The sequence below is a fragment of the Callospermophilus lateralis genome, chromosome 8 (assembly GCF_048772815.1).
Source record: "Callospermophilus lateralis isolate mCalLat2 chromosome 8, mCalLat2.hap1, whole genome shotgun sequence".
Taxonomy (NCBI): domain Eukaryota; kingdom Metazoa; phylum Chordata; class Mammalia; order Rodentia; family Sciuridae; genus Callospermophilus; species Callospermophilus lateralis.
This window is the reverse complement of record NC_135312.1, coordinates 137,582,090-137,601,941: the sequence shown is the minus strand read 5'-3', so window position 1 is coordinate 137,601,941 and position 19,852 is coordinate 137,582,090. Positions and strand designations below refer to the sequence as shown.

General features: G+C 35.9%; 1 protein-coding gene across 6 annotated transcripts in view; it reads left to right on the top strand.

Annotated features, from left to right (window-relative positions):
* Bltp1 (bridge-like lipid transfer protein family member 1) overlaps positions 1-19,852 on the top strand; it is a 192,073-nt gene that overhangs the window by 148,219 nt on the left and 24,002 nt on the right. For 4 of the 6 annotated variants that reach the window (XM_076864403.1, XM_076864404.1, XM_076864401.1 and 1 more), the window contains 10 exons: positions 6,839-6,948; positions 7,622-7,712; positions 8,221-8,283; positions 10,522-10,775; positions 12,910-13,125; positions 14,461-14,641; positions 15,200-15,401; positions 17,175-17,336; positions 17,843-17,982; positions 19,057-19,258. In XM_076864403.1, the coding sequence (XP_076720518.1) occupies positions 6,839-6,948; positions 7,622-7,712; positions 8,221-8,283; positions 10,522-10,775; positions 12,910-13,125; positions 14,461-14,641; positions 15,200-15,401; positions 17,175-17,336; positions 17,843-17,982; positions 19,057-19,258 (1,621 nt within the window). The remainder of the gene's footprint in view (positions 1-6,838; positions 6,949-7,621; positions 7,713-8,220; positions 8,284-10,521; positions 10,776-12,909; positions 13,126-14,460; positions 14,642-15,199; positions 15,402-17,174; positions 17,337-17,842; positions 17,983-19,056; positions 19,259-19,852) is intronic. The other 2 variants (XM_076864407.1, XM_076864405.1) reach the window with 2 other exon arrangements.

The following is a 19,852-nucleotide window of genomic DNA, read 5'->3' as shown; positions in this document are numbered from 1 at the left end:
AGGGGCCTGCCTCCATGACCTAACTTTTACTAGACCTCAGCTTCTAAAGGTCACATCATCTCCCAGTGATCCAGGCTGGGCACGGGGTCTCCAACACCAGGCCCTTTGGGGGACGTTGCAATCCAGATCCAGGCTACAGAAGAGGAGTTCCTTACCCAGTCCTAATCTTAGTGGAAGAGCTTTGAATTTACTGCCATTACTATGATATTAATTGTATGGATTTTTGTATATATTCATTATCAAATTAAGGAAGTTTACCTTTGCTCCTGGTTTGGTGAAAGGTTTTATTCACGTCGGATTTTGGCAAATATTTTTCAGCATCCATTACTATGGCTGCATGAATTTTCTGTTTTAACATGGATGGATTACACTGATTGATGTTTGAATGTTCAACCACTGTTGCATACTTGGGATAATTTCTACCTGGTTGTGGTGTATTATTCTCTTTGTACATTCTCTTTGATGGGTTTGACTTGACTTGCTAAAACTTTATGGAGGATTTTTACATCCATATTTAGAGAAGATACTGGTTTATTGTTTTTCTTTCTTGTAATGTCTTTGCCTGGTTTTGGAATCAGGCAGTGTGGCCGCATAGATGAGTGAGGTCTTATTCCACTGCTCCAACCTTCTGAAGGAGATCATGGGTAAGTGGTAACATTTCTTCTTTAAATGTCACTTGTACCAGTTGCTTTCTGTTTTAGAAGGTTATTAGTTATTAATTTAGTTTGTGATAGATATGGGCCCATTCAGATTTTCTATTTCTTGTGTGAATTTTGACAAATGATATCTTTCAAAAAATTGGTTCATTTCATCTGGCTTATCAGATTTTGAGGCATAGAGTTGTTCATAGTATGTCTTGACTATTAATGTTCATAGTCTGTAACTATGTTCTTTCCTTCCTTTCTAAGTAATTCAGTCTTTTCATAGCCTCTCCTATTGATTTTATTGAATCTTTTTAAAGAACAAGGTTTGGGTTTTATTAATCTATTGATTTCCTCTTTCAGTTTTGTTGCTTTTTGTTTTTAATGTTTTTTTGTTCTTAATTGGATTTAATTTCTAATTGCTTTTCTAGTTTCCTAAGGAGGAAGCTCATACAATTGATTTTTTTCCCCATTTTTTAATTTGTTCTACTTTGTTACATATGACAGCAGAATGTATTTCAATTTGTTGTACATAAATAGAACACAATATTTCAATTCTCTGGTTGTACACGTTGTAAAGTCTAGGGTAATGATGTCTGTCTCGTCTTTCCTGCCCCCATGTCTTCCCCTCCCCACTCCTCCCCTTAACCCAGTCCAAAGTTCCTCCATTCCCCCCATCTCCCCATTATGACTTAGCATCCACTTATCAGAGAACATTTCGATTTTGGTATTTGCTTATTTCACTTAGCATAATATTCTTCAACTCCATCCATTTACCTGCAAATGCCATAATTTTTCTTATATTTTAAGGCTGAGTACTGTTCCATTGTGTATATATACCACAGTTTCTTTATCCATTCATCTATTGAAGGGCATCTAAGTTGTTTCCACAGTCTAGCTATTGTGAATTGAGCTGTTGTAAACATTTATGTGGCTGTGTCACTATAATATGCTGATTTTAAGTCCTTTGGTAATAGACTGAGGAGTGGGATAGCTGGGTTAAGTGGTGGTTCCATTCCAAGTTTTCTAAGCAATCTTTATACTGCTTTCCAAAGTGGTTGCTCCAATTTGCAGTCCCACCACTAGTGTATGCCTTTTTCCCCCACATCATTGCCAATACTTATTGTTGCTTGTGTTCTTCATGATTGCCATTGTGACTGGAGTGAGATGAAATCTTAGTTTTTATTTGCATTTCTCTAATTATTAGAGTAGTTGAACATTTTTTCATATATTTGTTGATTGCTTGTGAGTGTGTGTGTGTGTATGTGTGTGTGTGTATATATATATATATATATATATTGCTTGAGACGTGACAATTGATTTTAGATCTTCCTTTTGCCTTCCATGCATCTCACAGATTTTCATACATTGTGTTCTCATTTTATTTTTGAAACATTTTAAATTTAAATGTCTCTTGCGATTTCTTCTTTAACCCCATGCTATTCTGAAGTTTGTTGTTCGATCTCAGTGTATTTTTGGATTTTCCAGATAGCCACCTGAGAGTTGAAGGGACACACACATAGGCATATGTCATATGTGTATTATATACGCCTGTGTGTGGGTGTTGTTCCATATCTCTGTCCATGTGTCTCTCTAGTTTACATTGTTGTTGGAGAACACACACTCTGTGGTTTCTGTTCTTTATATTTAGGTGTGTTTTGTGGCCTTACAATGTTGTGGTCTGTCTTGGCAAATGTCCTATTTGTACTTGAGAATAATGTGTATTCTGCTGTCATTGGATGAAGTAAACTTGCTATACCAGTTGATTGATGATAGTGTGGAACTCAGCCATGTCCATTCTTACAGTTTTGTGTTCCATCTATGACTGCTGATGATAAAGGAGTACTGGAGTCTGCTTCTCCTCATATTTCTGTTAGTTCTGCCTCACATAGTTTTATGCTGTACTGTTAGGCACATGTATGCTGAGGATTATTATGTCTGCTTGGGGCATTGGCTCTCTTAATAGCATGTAAGTTCTTTATCTCTAATGACTTTCTTTGCTCTGAAGACTGCTGTGTCTGAAATTGATACAGCTACTCCCTTTTTCTTCTCATTAGCATGGTATTTTTTTTCTTCATCCATTTGGTTTAAATATATATATATATATATGTGTGTGTGTGTGTGTGTGTGTGTGTGTATCTTTAAATAATTACACATTTGTGCAACATAATGGCAGGGATATATTTTGAGAAATGCATTGCTGGGCAATTTAGTCATTGTGTAAACATCGTGGAGTGGACTTCTGTAGATAGGTGGTATTGGTTTTCACTTGACATGAATCCTGGTGCAGTGAAGAGCTGCACTAAGCATGAGGTGTGTAGAGGCTGCTGCTTCCCAGCGGGATTTCAGCACCAGAGGAGCACACTAAACAATGATGGCCAAGTGCATTCACAGGAACTAGGAACACAGGTGTTTGTCATTACCTAGTAGTACATACGCATAAGATTGCACGTGCTCTGCCTTCAAATCCTGGCAGCTCAGTCGGCTTGTCCACAAGTACATAAAGATCATTGACTGAAATGTCCTTATGCAGTGCATGACGTTTTAAATTGTCTGTGTAAATGAGTTTCTTGTATCAACATATAATTGGGTTTTGTTGGATCTAGTCTAGCAGGCTTTTTCTTTTTTTTTCTTTTTTTTAATTCTATTTTGTTATACATGATGGCAGAATGCAATTTATTTCACATTACACATAGAGAGCACAATTGAATTTCAAGTCATTGATTGTACACAATATTTTCACACCATTCATATCTTCAAACATGTGCTTAGAGTAATGATGTCTAACTCATTCCAGGATCATTCCTACCGCCTTGCCCCCTCCTTTCCCCTCCCTCCCCTTTGCCCTATCTAAAGCTCCTCCATTCCTCCCATGTTCCCCCTCCATTGCCATTATGAGTCAGCCTCCTCATATCAAAGAAAACATTCAGCCTTTGGTTTTTTGGGATTGGCTAACTTCACTTAGCATTATCTTCTCCAGCTCCATCCATTCACCTGCAAATGCCATGGTTTTATTCTCTTTTAATGCTGAGCCATTTTAGACCATTGATTTTGAAGTTATTACTGATATCATTTGATTAACATCTACTATATTTGTTACTATTTTCTATCCATTGCCCTTATTCCTAGTTCTTATTTTTGTTTTCTCTTTTTTTCTGTCTTTTGTGGTTAGTGAAACTGCATTACATTTTTTTCTCCTTTTTTAGCGTTTCAGTTATACCTTTTTTAAACATTATTTTAGAGATTGTCATGTAGTTTGGAATATACATATACAACTAATCTAAGTGAGCTTTCAAATAAGTTTAGCATTTTACAGATAGTGTGAACATTTTGTCTTCTGTCCCTCATCTTGTGGCTGTTACTTGTTTCTCTTACATATAAGCATATATAATTAAACAGTTATCAGTAGTATTATTTTGAACAAATTATTATCTGTTAGAACAGTTAAGAATAAGAAAAATAAAGGTTTTGGGCTGAGGACATGTCTCTGTGATAGAGTACCTAGCATGTGTGAGACCCTGTGTTTGATTTCAAGCACCAAAAAACTGGGATGAGAGAAAGAAGTGTTTTTATTTACTTTCACTTCCTCTCTCTGACACTCTTCCTTTCCTTATAGGTATTCAAGTTTCTAACTCTTTTTTTCTTGCAATGTAAGTCTGCAGGAACAAATCCCCTCAAATTCTCTCTTTCTGAATAATTTTTTTTTATCTCCTTCACTATTGAAGAAGAATGATTTCATGGAGTTTAGAATTCTAGGTTATTGGAATTTTTGCTCTCAACACTTTAAATATTTATTTTCACTCTCTTCTTGCTGGCATGGATGAGGGAAGAAAAGTTTGATGTAATTCTTTGCTTTCTTCCTACATAGGTAAGGTATTTAAAAATTCTGGCTTCTTTTGGGATTGTTTTTTCACCATCCTTGGTGTTCTCTGAGCTTCCTGTGTATGCTTTGGTGTCTGATATGAATTTGAGTAAATTCTCAGTCATAATTGGTCTCATATTTCTTCTTTTCTCCATTTCTTTTCCTTCTGGTATTTCTGTTACACATACTGTGTTAGTTATTTTTTCATTGCTGTGACAAAATACCTGAGAAAATTAACTTAGAGGAGGACAGACTTATTTTGGCTCATGTTTTTAGAGGTAGCAAAGCTGCTTAGTGCATGGCAGTCGGGAATGAAGGGTAGGAGTGGAAGAGAAAAGGGAAAGAGAAAGAAAGAGCCAAGGACAAAATATAGTCCCTCAAATCATGATCACAAGGATCTACTCCCTTCAACTAGGTCCCACCTCATTCAGTTTCCCTACCTCTAGGTAGTCCATTCAGCAGTCACTCCATCTGTGCATTACTCCATGATGACTTAATCACTCTCCAGTCAGTGCATTACTCCATTGATGTCCTATCCAGCCCCACCTTGGAACATCACTGCATTGGGGACTAAGCCTTCAGCACATGAACCTTTGGAGTACATGCAAGATCCAAACCTTAATACATTTTATACCTTTTGCATTTATTCCACAGTTTTTAAACATCCCTTCCTTCCTTCCTCTCTCTCCCTCCCTCCCTCCCTTTCTTTTGTCTCTATTCTCTTTGCTTTTCACTTTTTTCAGGATTCTCTTGATACATCCTCAAACTCCATGATTCCTTCCTCAGTGGCATCCAGTCCACACAGCCCATCTACACAGCGCTCACTGCCGTCAGTGTTTCTGACCCTGACAGTGTTTCTTGGTCCCTCAGGATTCACCTTTGTCTGGTTACCTTGCGCAGCTCTTGTTGCAGTGGGCTTCATCCAGCCGAGCCCTGGCGTGTGTCTGGTTCTGGTGCTCACTCTCTTCTCCAGAGTGTTCTTCCTTTCTGCATTTTAGTAAGCCTTGTGAGGTTTTCTCCCCCACCCCCCTGCATTGTTATTGGTGCATTGTAGTTGCACATAATGATGGCATTTGTTGTGTGGTGTACCAATATATTTGGCCAGTATCACTCCCCAACACTTTCCCCTTCCTCCCTTCTTCCCACCTTCTAATCCCTTTCCTCTGCTCTACCAGTCTCCCTTTGATTTTCATGAAATCCCAACCCTTACCTTTCCTTTCCTTTTTCCTCTCTAGCTTCCACAAATGATAGGACACACTGACCCTTGACCTTCTGAATTTGGCTTATTTCACTTAACATAATGGTCTCAATTTTCAATCATTTTCCTGCAAATGACATAATTTCATTTTTTCTTTATGGATGAATAAAACTCCATTGTGTATGTGAACCTCATGTTCTTTATCCTGTTGATGGATATATAGGCTGGTTCCCCAGTTAGGCTATTATGAATTATGCTGCCATAAACATAGGTATGCAGTTACCAGTAATATAGTGACTTTAATTCTTTAGATAAATACCGAGGCGTGGTATTGCTGGATCATATAGTGGTTCTATGCCTAGTCTTTTGAGGAATCCTGTAATTTTTTCTCAATAGCCAGAAACTTATATAAACTGACCTTTGGTGATGCAGTGGTAGGGTGTCAGAGGGAGCATAGTGTTTTATCATCCTCTGATTAGGCTTCAGTGTTTTAGTGAGCCTAAGAGACTGGACCATCAACAACTTTGTCAGTTTTTTTCTTCCAGCCAGGTACAGTGGCCCACACCTGCAATCCCAGCAACTTTGAGACGGTAGGATCCTGAGTTCAAAGCCAGCCTCAGCAATAGCGAGGCACTAAGCAAGTCAGAGAGACCTCTTCTCTAAATAAAATACAAAATAGGGCTGGGCATGTGGCTCAGTGATGGAGTGCCCCTGAGTTCTACTCCTGGGACCCCAAAGGAAAAAGAAAAAAGTTTATTTTTCCAGTTGAGGTGGAACAATGTGGCTAGAGCTGATTGGAGCTTGGTGTTTCCTTCTTCTGGGTCAGTTAAGCTGTGATAATACCCCCAGGGCAGGTTGGGCCCTGGCTGACTGACTTCTCCCAGAGTCAGATCTTGCTAAGAGGAATAGAGGACAGTGGCTCCTGTTTGCATTGCACAGTCCTCCTAATTGGTGCTAGAATCTAAAGATAGCTGAGTGCTGCTCTGTTTTGACTCACTGTCTTGTTAAGTGGCATTTAAAGTCACTTAGGGGGAAACAGGGTAATTCATGAAGTCAGATGTTTTTCTTATCTGAAGTGAAATGTTAACAGTAAACACTTGTCTATAGTCACTTTTTTTTCCTTTCCCATTTTATTAGGCTGCTTCTTTAAAGGATAAATGGGGATTGGGTTATAAACCAAGTTATAGCCGATCAAAAAGCATTTCTGCCTCTGGAAGACCACCTCTCAAGCGAATGGAAAGAACAAGGTATTATGTATTTCAACCAGTGAAACAAATAATAAAATCACTGAGTCTATTACAAAGATTCATTGCTTCCCCACCCCCTCACCCCCTCCCACCCCGTATTCTAATTGGAGAAATCACAAAACTAACATAATATAAATGGGTCTCAGTGGTAAAATAGCAGTCATCCTGGTTATGGTCTTATTTCATTTATTTGAGGAGTTCCTCTGTCACACACCACAGTGCAGTGATGCTTTTCAGTAATGAAGTACTCCACCATTTAAACAAGTCCTGTGTGCAAACTTAGACTGCTCAGAGAATGGGAATGTGCACACCAGCCGCTGCTGCTCTCTCTGTCGGGATAAGAAATGTACAGCTGCACATCTGTTCAGCATGTAAATTATAATAGAAATTGTACCTATTGAATTAAATACTGCTTCGATACTAAATCATTATGAAAATAAGAATGATACATCCTTTTTATGGTTTGATTTTAGATAATCTTGAGTTAATTAATCAACACGTTGAGTTGTTTTCACAGGATGATAAAGTTTAAGAAATGGAATGCCAGTAGTTCAGTCCTTTAATAAAGCAAATATTTAGAACTAGAATGTTAATGTCATTAATCAGACTTTTGTGAAGTCCAAGAATTTTTTCGAGAATGTTAGTGTTTTATGACTTTATATTTTACTTACAGTTCTCGAGTAGGAGAAGCTGAAGAGCTCCCAGAAATCCGAGTGGACGCAGCATCTCCTGGGCCCAGAGTAACTTTTAACATCCAGGATACAGTAAGAGAGATTATATTTGTTAGAAACATGCATTGCTGAATAGTTTCTACAAATTGTAAAATGGCAGTACTAATGCAGTTTCAAGATACTGATTCTTGCCTGATGTGAAATGAAGATGGTATTGGGTGAAGTGTCTGGCTGTATGAGCTGAGAGTCACACTGTGGACCTTAGAGTTTTACCTGCACAGTGAAGAGTCCTAACTGCTTGCTCTGAGACAGAAAGGCTTTTGTTGAATATTTTTTCTCGCAAACAAAAATTCACGTTGAACTATGTGTTTTACACAATTGTGATGTATTTGTGTGCAGTACTTATTTATGTATTCAAAATGTGTATATAGGTGGTGGCAGAAACCAGAGGGGCAGTCAGCTTCAGAGATTCATTGTAATTTCATGGCATGTTAAATTTTATGTTAAATTTTTTTATATTTTTTGTGTATTTGTTTACTTTTAAACCATTGTTTCTTGTTCACAATTTTTTTTTTACTTTTTTCTTATTATTTTAACTAAGTTGAAAAATACAGTTTGGGGAAGTACGCCACAGTCCAGCTCTCCTGGGGAAGGGTATTTTCAGGTACTTATTCAGATCAACATAAATTTTGCTTCAAAACTAATTAACCACCCTGAAAATCTGCTTTCAAAATGTCTTCCTTTCATTTCACGCTAAACTCAGACCTCAGAAATTTTCTATTTTACATAAAATTTGTTTGAATTTTTTATCATGTATATATCTCATAAGCTCTTGCATACATATACTTTAGTTTTGTTCTTCTATATAGTTTAATATGGTTTTGATCTTCAAAATTAAAAAAACTAAAATCAGTTTATCAAATCAATTCAGTCAAGTCATAAACACAGAACTGCAGTTTATTAGTTATTTGCTAATCCCGAAAGAAAATCTCTTTCACTTACATTCAACTACAAAGTGAATGTGTTTTTTTTAAAAAAAGAAAACTTTAATAGTTAAAACTAAAATCAACTATAACTCAGGGCAACAAAATAATCATCAAATGTCATTTCTTTTGAATGACTGATATACAAGTATTTATAAAATGATCCATTTAAAAATTTATTCTCGTGTTCAATACAGTGTGAAAATGTGCTACACAATCATTCAAAAATGTAACATTTTTATAATTCAGTATTTTCCTAAAATATATCACAAAAGTAAAAATGAAAGATATAATATACCAGGTATATAAGTCTTCTTCTAGAATTTCTCTTTAAAATTACTTTTAAAAGCTGGCACTTATTCCAAATATATTTTGTTTTCATTTTCTTCCTCTCTCAAGCCTGGAGTTTCAACATATATCCCATAGTTATACTAAATTCAGTCAAATTGGATTTTGTTTTAGAACTGTAATTGTACTATAGTAAGTTTGATGAATATTTCCTATATTCTAAAAAACTAAAAGCTTGAAAACAAATCATTTATGTGAATTAAATGAATCCAACAGGTTATTCTATTTTTAAAATTTTTTTTCTTTTTAATGTATTTTTTTAGTTGTTAATAGACCTTTATTTTATTTTTTTTATATGTGGTGCTGAGAATCAAACACAGGGCCTCACACATGCTGCGCAAGTGCTCTACCACTGAGTCACAACCCCAGCCCCCCCCCCCCCCCCCCCGCTTTTTTTTTGGTTACTTTGCCATGCTGGGTATCAAACCTAAGGCCTCATGTTTGCTAAACAACTGCTGTGTCACTGAGGTACATACCAGCCCTAACTGTGTGCTTCTTGAAGGCCTTAATACTTGAAATGATTCATCCTGTTTTTCAATAACAGTGTATACTCTGCTTGTAAAAAATATGGAAAATCATAAATTAGATGATAAATATAAGATTAGGTATTAGATTTGCTAATTATAAGTTGGGAAGTAATTAAGGTATAGCTACATATAAATACAAATAACAGATTGTTTTCTACATAAACTTACCCTAGTTTTAAAAGTTGAAAGATAATTCCACAAACACAAACCTGATGTACTTGTTTACTTGACAACATATTTATTTTATAAAGTGAAGAACACCTGGTCTTTGCAGATATCTGACATTTTCATTGTAGGATTGCATTATGAATTTTCTTTAGGTAATTTGCTCTTCAAAACTACTGAAAGCTAATTTTTAGGAACAAATAACACCACCTTGCACATTACACTTTAAAGAGGCTGATCATTCTTAAATGATGCTCAGCTCTCTGAAGCTGGGAATCAAAATTAGGTCATAGGAAGTATTGTTGGTTTTGTTGACTCACTTAAAAAACAGTGGCCTCCAAATAAAATTCTGGGTTAGAGACATGGTGTTTATACAGACTACTACGTTAAAATACAGCATCCTGAAGTTGGGTTCAGGTACATGTTTTAATATTCAACTCTGTATGCGCCTTTCCTCAGCCTATGAGGGGCTTGTTGTTTAGAGACCCTCAGAGAGCTCACAAGCATGAGGGACCAGAGTGACGCTGTGTCTGCATGTTCTTCTTACTAATTGAGCTTGCCATTCTGATTTTTGGTCGATCATGTTTCTTTTGTGTCCATATGTTTAACTTCTGCTTTTAAAGAATTCCAGTGTTACTAATCAATGCAATGTATTCCTGTAAAGTGAAACTTCACTCTAATTTTTAAAGTGCTGGTGGCATGACTTTCTGTGGTTTGACCCACTTTCTTCCTTTGTGTGCCATTTCTTGTGTTCATAAATCTGACCTCTCTTTCAATTGAGTGAGGATATTGAGGAAATAAAAATGTTTAAAAATGTTTTTTCTTGCTGTAATTAAAAATGGACTTGAAATATGAATATGATTTTTTTTTTATAATCAGTTTCCAGAAGAGACAGAACTGGACCTTTTGTCAGTAACTATTGAAGGTCCATCTCACTACTCATCAAACAGTGAAGGGTCCTGTTCCGTGTTCAATTCTCCCAAAACTCCAGGAGGCTTTTCACCAAGCATTCCTTTCCAACCTGAAGAGGGTCGACGAGATGACAGCTTGTCTTCTACCAGCGAAGACTCAGAGAAGGATGAAAAGGATGAAGACCGGGAGAGGGAAAGGTTTTATATTTACCGAAAACCCTCGTGAGTAGCCTTTTAAAAATCCTTAGGTGGTGTTCCAGATTTCAGAACTAAATTTTTAATTTAAATGAGTTTATTTAAATTTGAATATTTTCCAAGATAAACCCTATCAGGAAAATGGTAGTAAAGATGTGGTTATGAGTTAAAGGAGAAGGCTGAATTTCTCCTGACCTTAGAGAGTAACAAATTGCAGGGAGAAGTACTATAAATATAGTACAGTATAGTATAGTATAGAAAAGAAACGTAAAGGGGAAATGTTTAGCAATGGAAGAAAGATTCAGCCAATTCTTGGAAGAAAGAAATAAGCTGAGATGATGAGCATGTATGACCACCACTCAAATGAGGTGGTAACAGTAAAAGTTTGAAGTGGCAGTAATAATGGGAAATTACTAGGCACAAGAGGAATATAGTTAAAAGTTGGTCTATTAGGGGATGTCTGCATTCTTCAGTCTTGTCAATTCTGAGCCTTATGAATCCTTTCCTCCTTTTCCTTGACTGAAACCACTAACTCTTTAATGTCTTTTATCAATATATTTTGGTTTATTTCCTTATTTTTCTGTAATACATCCTCAAATTGCTTCTAAGAAAAGTTGTGATACAGATCTACTTTCTTCATTTTTTATATCTAAAATTACTGCTAATTCTTGTATTTGATTGATTATTGGGTTCAGTGCAGAATTCTAGTTTGACAATTATTATTTTTAAAAAATTTTTAATACATATTTTTAGTTGTTGATGGACCTTTATTTTATTCATTCATTTATATGTGGTGCTGAAACTTGAACCCAGTGTCTCACACATGCTAGACAAGTGCTCTACCACTGAGAAGGCCCAAGGCTATAGGAGCCCGCCTGTACCAGGCAGCTGAAACAGCAAGAGGCTAGGACAGCACTGGCTGCAAAGGAAGCTGCTAGTCAGCAGGGAGCAGGCTTCACTTATGCAGCGAGCGAGCAAGCTCTCGAGATCAGCTGTGCAACACAGTGCCCACAGATATCACTAAGTTTTCTTACCAATATAAGTTTCTAAAGACATCAAATTTGTAACATCCTGATTTTTAGCATTCTAAATATGAGTTCAGACTAAGAGAGACATGATTATTTTTAAATCTAATAAGAAATATCTGTATTAACAATAAGAAAGGAGTACATGTTATTCATGTAAACAAATTCACCTAGTCTGGTCCCAAAAGCTGCCACTTAATAATAATTATATTTACATATTAAGTTAGATAAATTCCTCTTAATGGCCATCATTTCTATGTATTCATTATTCCATGGGGAAATTATCTTCCCAGTTCAAATTCACTCTGGATAGAGTTTGAACAATAAGCAGATCTCCTTCTATCAGATGCTTAGGATAAACTACAGTATATTGACAAATTGTCACCAGATGTGACAAATGTGTGTATACACACATATGTATATATTACATACATACACACACACACACACACACACACACACACACACACACAAAAGCAGGATGAGAATATTTGGATGTATAAGAAAGAAATAAAAAGGTTTGGGGTTGTGACTCAGAATCTTGAATCCATTCTGAGTTGACTTTTTGTATGGTACAGCTTACGGGTATACCCAGTGCCTCACACATGCACCAGTTCAGATTACACATGTGGATATCCATTTTTTTCCCCAACAACATTTTTTATACTGGGGATTGAACCCAGGGACACGTAACCACTCAGCCATATCTCCAGCCCTTTTTATTTTTTGATTTTGAGACAGGAAGAACATTTGGCATTATTTTTTTTTCTAGTTTTCTGTCTTTTATTAAAAGCAGGAAAGTAGCATTTAAATTTTATCATTGAGAAAATAAAGACTCCCAAATATAGTTCAGACACTGTAATAAAATCATTAATAACAGGGATTATGCCTGTGTCCTTGTCACCTAGCACATTGCCTGGTATGTCATAGTTACTCAACACCTGTTGAATAAAAAGTGTCTCCTTCAAACTAGGAAAAAAGGTTCAGTTAGTACGTCTGGTTAAGTAATTTGTGTGAATTTATAAAATATTGAAATTATTTATGTACTATAGCTTAACAAAACATATTGGAAAGTGGTTTATTAAAAAGAATTCCCATTTTACTACAATGTAATGATCAGATTTCTTTTTCTCTAGACACACTTCTCGTAAAAAAGCAACAGGCTTTGCTGCTGTTCATCAGTTATTTACGGAACGCTGGCCAACAACGCCAGTCAACCGAAGTCTTAGTGGCACAGCTACTGAAAGAAATATTGATTTTGAACTTGATATACGGGTTGAAATTGATAGTGGAAAATGTGTACTCCACCCAACCACCCTTCTACAAGAACATGATGACATAAGTTTGAGAAGGTAAGAAGTTGATTGAAAGAGGTACATATGACTTCATGTGTTAGAAAATCTATTCACATATCACTGAATTACACCCACCTTTTCCCCTAGTCTCAAAATGCAGATTTTAAAAGTAGGTGATCATAATTATAGAGGCCAAGTGATTATTTGCATAACATAATTTTAAAAAATTAAATGCATAGTATTTTCTGGCAACTGGAAGTGAATGTCTGATTTACAGTCTGGCAAATCTGTTAATTAAAATAGTTGTACCTTTATGATTCTTCTTTAAATAAGCATGAATTTTTTAGTGTCTGTCCTTGTACTGTGTATATTTCTATTTTAAAGAACAGTTCAACACTGGATTAGTGAGAGTTTTGATGAGTTCATAAGGAAATAAGGAAGACTGGAAAGCAGTTGTGCAGTAAGACCTCATTAGACTGGACTGAGTTCAGGGTATAACTGTAATTTTACCATTTGCTTCCAGTCATTAACTAATGATGACATAAACAGATTTAACATTAGATCATTTTTTTTTCTTACATTTTTTTCCCTGATCTAAAAATGAACTATTTAAAAAAAAACAAGAATAGCAGAAGGCTGACAGCTGTCAAAATGGGATAATGGGCATGTGGGATTTCATTATATCATGTTCATTTTTGTAAACTGTCCTGTTTACTATTTGAAATTTTTCATAAGCAAAATATTTTAAAAGCCTTTTATTATCTAATTAAGCTTTTATAAAAATGAGAGAAAATAGACACTTTTTTAAATTTTTAAATTTTTTTAAATTGTCAGTGGACCTTTATTATATTTATGTGGTGCTGAAAAACAAACCCAGTGCCTTACACATGCTAAGTAAGCACTGTACCACGGAGCCACAACCCCAGCCCAGCCCAAAATAGAAACTTTAAACAGTTAAAATCTGTTACATATGTAATAGTAATGATAAAAAGAATGACTTTTTTTTTAATATTTATTTTTTAGTTATCGGCGGATATAACATCTTTGTTTGTATGTGGTGCTGAGGATCGAACCCGGGCCGCACGCATGCCAGGCGAGCGCGCTACCGCTTGAGCCACATCCCCAGCCCCAAGAATGACTTTTTTATTGGAATAAAGTAATCCATAATTAGCTTTCAGCCTATATAAATATGGGCAGTGTCGTTTGGTTTAGCCTGATGTGTTCAAATGAAACAGCTGTGACCCTAGGAAAGAAGTCACTACCCCCTGTGGCTATGGAACGAGCATACTTCTGCTTCTTAAATGGAGGATAGCATTTTGTTTTCTATTTAACAAAAGAGGAGGAGATAACTGTGTCCTTTTTTAAAAAGATAAAACATTTTTTCCCACATAGGAGTTATGATCGAAGTTCCAGGAGCTTAGATCAGGATTCTCCTTCAAAAAAGAAGAAATTTCAAAGTAATTATGCTTCCACCACCCATCTAATGACTGGCAAGAAAGTGCCATCCTCTCTGCAGACCAAGCCCAGTGACTTGGAAACAACAGTGTTCTACATTCCTGGAGTTGATGTGAAGGTAAAAACCTAGATGTTTAGGACAAGAGATCAAAGTGAATGACAGTGGTACTTTTTTCCTATTATTTATATTCTTCTTTTTCTCTGGATATTAATGAGACTTTCTGCCTTTTTTTTTTTTTTTTTTTTTTTTTGCTTAAAATATATTCTGAACATAAGAGCATCTAAGTTGTAGGCTACTGCTTTATCTCTACAGCTTTTTCCATGAAAATTTGGCAGAGAGAAGTTAGTTATCTTTTTTTTTAAATATCAGTATCATATCATACTTGCTAAACCTTGCCTAGTGCAACTTTATTGAACAACTATTTTTTTAGATTCTAGAATTATATAACTGTAGTTTACTAGACTGAAAAGAACTTATAACGATCTAAAGTGATCTTTCCAGTTTTAAAAATAAAAGGCATATGGTCTTTCCAGGAATGCAGATCTCACATGTAAAAGCTAGAACTGCATTTTTGGACTCCTGAGCCAGTGTTCTTTCTACTACATTTTTATATTTCATGGTTTTTCCTCATCTGATACTGTTTCAATTTTGAAAGTGTATCTTTTTTCAATACAGTTGCACTACAATTCTAAGACGCTAAAGACTGAATCACCTAATGCTTCCAGAGGGTCTTCCTTGCCAAGAACACTCTCCAAAGAGTCCAAGCTGTATGGTATGAAAGATAGCGCGACATCTCCTCCTTCTCCTCCTTTACCTTGCACTGTCCAGAGCAAGACTAACACCTTACTTCCTCCCCAACCCCCACCTCTCCCCTCAGGTATTTAGAATATACTCTACTTTTTAATCATTTTTTTCTTAATTTTCAGTCATTCTACTTGCTCTGTTGAGACTGTCAAATTTACATTTAAGGGAAAGAACATAGATTTGTAAATAATGACTGTGCAAAATTCATAGATAGAAATCTGGGCCAACTATTTGTGGCTGTTTCTCAAATTTGATGTTACTTTAGAACATCAGTTTTAATCTTGAGGTAGTTCAATAGCTCAAATTTTTGTTCAGTATATATTTAGGATAGAGTGGTTCTGTGTAGTTCAGATTTGGGAGATCTGATAAGTTATCAAACTAATAATTTAAGACAATTTGATTTAACTGCATTTATCAGTTATCTGTTATGAGATAGCAGATTACCCAAAATTTAGTGATTTTATAATCTCAAACACAGTTTCTGTAGATGAGCGATGTCACCCAATTTGGCTTGGGGGATCTGACATGTGGTCTTCCATAAGGTTGGAGTCAAGATGTTGTCCAGGCCTGCAGTCACCTGAATGGGGTCTAGGGATGGAGAATCTGCTCCCATTATGTTCCAGTCATGTGGCAGCTAATAGGCACCTTGATTCCACGCCTTGAGGCCTTTCTCCTGGCTGCTGAGTGCCTATAAGACATTGCAGTTAATCTCCCTCAAAAAAAAAAAAAAAAAAAAAAATGATCCAGAAGAGAGCAGGGCTCAGTGTGCAATATCTTTTATGGTGTGGCCTCAAAAGCCGTACAACATCATTTTTGCAATCTTACTGATGAGACAGGTCATTAGCGGGGGAACAAGGGTATGAACACTGGGAGCAAGGATAGTTGCATATCATCCTGGAGTCTGCCTACCACATAGCACAGGAATGATACCTTAGATCCATGGTAAAATTTCCAAAAGAGGGACTACCAAACATTTGTCACTGGGAAGACAACTTGATGTATGAACCTTTTACGAGTCAGTAAAGAATCATGATGTCAATACCTAATATTTTTATATCACTTTTCAGTTGCCAGGTCTCATCTGTATTCATTGCAAATATTAGAATCCTGTTTTAAAATGAGGAAATTTAAGGCTTGGGTTGTGAACATCTGTTCTAAGTTTACACAGCTAGTAAATGTTTGTAGTGGAAACCTAAGCTAAGTCTTTATTAGATATTCCTACTCATTCTACCAAAGTGGAAATATTTAGTTAAGGAAGAATGAAAGAAAGATAGCATCAGGGGCTGGGGATGTGGTTCAAGCGGTAGCGCGCTTGCCTGGCATGCGTGCGGCCCGGGTTTGATCCTTAGCACCACATACAGACAAAGATGTTGTGTCCGCCAAATACTAAAAAATAAATATTAAAAAAAAAGAAAGATAGCATCATATGTTAAGAAGCTTTATAATTGCATACAGGCTAAGCATGCCACTAAATATAAGCATGCCACTAGGCTTGCCACTAAATATCGTAAGTCAAGTTTCTCTGTATCTTCTTAAATAGACAAAAGGACTAAAACTAACAAAAAACATAGCAAAGTATAAAATTGAAAAATTGAACCAGAATTTGTGACCTAGAGCAAGTAAGAATAACCATTGTGTTGTGCATCATTAATGATCATTGTATTCTGACATTAATGCATCATTTCCATCAACCTGCTATTTTTATTGTTTTCTTCTAAGCTTTTAAATAAGGTACTTCACCTGATTAAACTGTCATATAATTCTGCTGTATCACAAAATTCATATCTTTTATTGGAACATTGTATTAAATTTCCTTAAGTGTACCTAATATTTATAAATGTTCTAGCCAAAGGAAAAGGAAGTGGAGGAGTAAAAACAGCCAAGCTCTATGCCTGGGTAGCACTTCAATCATTGCCGGAGGAAATGGTTATTAGTCCCTGCTTGTTGGACTTCCTGGAGAAGGCTCTGGAAACAATCCCAATTACACCAATCGAAAGGAATTATACAGGTAAGCACCATCCTTATGTACTCACTTCATTGTTACCTGTGTTTTGGGACCCCATTGCTTAGCAGTGTTTGTTAATGCTATTACATATTACAATACATTCAGTTATGATTAAATAGATAAAAGAATTACAGAGCTGAAAAATTCCCTGAGAGATGATTTGATCCTCATTTCCTTATGAAAATGGTTCAGTCCTGTGAGGTTTTATGATTTCCCCAGGGCCACAGCTAATGGATGACAAGGTCCACAACCTCAGGTTCTACATTAGAGTGTCCTTGAGGGCAAAGGTATAATAACTATTTCCTTGTGTACTTTGAGTGGCAGGGGAGTTTCTTTGGGAGACTGAGCAAGAGGTTTGAGGAGGGGAAGATGTATAGAATGGTGAGCTTCAAAAGCAAATGTTCTGGGTGTTCTGGCCTCTGAGCTGAGCACTGAGTATAAGAGAAAAGAATCTTACAATAGTTTGCTCTTGATCAAATAATAAAACTTAAAACTAAATATTTTAACAGCTGTTAGCTCACAAGATGAAGATATGGGGCATTTTGAAATACCAGATCCTATGGAAGAGTCAACAACATCACTAGTGTCATCCTCAACGTCAGCATACTCTTCCTTCCCTGTGGATGTCGTGGTGTATGTGCGAGTTCAGGTGATAAGCTTCATTTATGGCTTTTCAAAGAAAAATATTTTCCTTAAGTTTATTTCAACATTATTTCCCTTTGAAGTTTTCTTAGCCATAGGCTTTTGGACCTTTAATAAATTTATGATGGTTTAGAGGTTGCCTGAACTTTGAGAAGTATATGTAAAATTTTATGTGTAACTCTACTTTGTTTCTGAAATGTTTCATAGATAATTGGATTTTTAAAATTTAGATCTCATACTTTTGTGGCAAAAATTTAAATACACATTAAAATCCCTTTAAAATATTTTATGCCTTTTTATTGTACACATTTAGTTCTTACCATGTGATACAAACTATTAAGATATAAGGTCACAACAGTACCTTTGTTTGGATTTCTGCTGAGTTAGGTCATTTTATTTAATATTTTATTCTAAAACACAGTCCTAGCAAATTTACCCCTTTGGGAGTAAAATTGTTAAGGAGGAGTTGAAAACCTCTAAACCTCTCAGTTTGGTTTATCTCAAATAAAATTTTATTAATCAAGCTAAAGAAGAAAAGCAATGCTGAAGGTGATCTGTTCCAGCTGTTTCTTACAATAGCAGTAGGCCAAAAGGTCTTCAGTATGTAATTCTGGAGGTTTGCACTCACTTTTTTGAAGGTCTGAAGAAAACACATGAGTAAAGAGTTTAGGGTAAATAAAACCTTTGTTACTAATAAAATGGTGGGGTTTTTTTCAAATTTTAATATAAATGAGATTATTTCTTTTTTAAAAGACTGGATTAAGAGCAAGTATAACATAAGGATAAATATTTTCAAGAGTTCTGAATTATCTCGATGTCTAAATATTGCTCAGAGATGACTCTTCCGATATTTAGCTTTTCAAAAAGGACACCATTTTGTGAATATACTTTGGCTCGTGGATCATGTTTCTGAAAAAGTGATGATGTTAAACATAACCCTTTTAAGTGTCAAATGGGTAGACATGATAAGCTTGGTGTAAGTGGTCTAGAATGGAATTTGAATGTGACATCTGGAGTCCAACAGGAAACTTTTTAACTGTATGGTTCCTGGAAACCTTTTCTGGCTTTTTGCTGCTGTTAGCCCTCGCAGATCAAGTTTAGCTGCTTGCCAGTGTCGAGAGTAGAGTGCATGCTGAAGCTGCCGTCCCTGGACTTGGTGTTCTCCTCCAACCGAGGGGAACTGGAGACTTTGGGTACAGCATATCCCACAGAGACCTTGTCCCCCGGGGGTACTGCTCCTCAGAGTGGAACAAAGACTTCTGCTAGCAAAACTGGAATACCAGGTAAGCAAACATTGTTTTATTTCTCTGGTATAAAGCCAAATATGACATTTGAATCAATGTTATAATAGTAATTAACATGTTTTAAATTTTGAAAAGGAGACTATTTAAGAATTAGAATCTTTCTAGAAAAAAAAAAAAAAACGTATAGTAGACCAAAGTTTTAAGTATACTTCATGTGTTAGTAGAACTTGAGTACCGTTTAGTTTATATTTTTAGCTAAGTAACAATTAGATAGCATTTTGGTTTTGGTTTAAATGTACACACTATAAGCACTATGATGTGACTAGTATGTCATCACACATTCAAAGTTTGGAAAGTTTTCTTTGATGCCAAGTTAGATTTTAATTTAAGAATAGTCAGTGTTATAGATGGAAAATAAGACATACTGTTGTTTATAAAGATTTCTTATGCTATGTCAAAATTGTGTCAGGTAACATTTATATTTTTTAAATGGCAAATTGTGTTGTCTGGTTCTTGTCTGTTGCATCAAAAGTGGTTTTTTGGGGTTTTTATTTTTTGTGGTGCTGGGAATTGGGCATGTGAGGTCCTTGTGCATGTGAGGCAAGCACTTTACTAGCCCCAAAAACTTTTGTT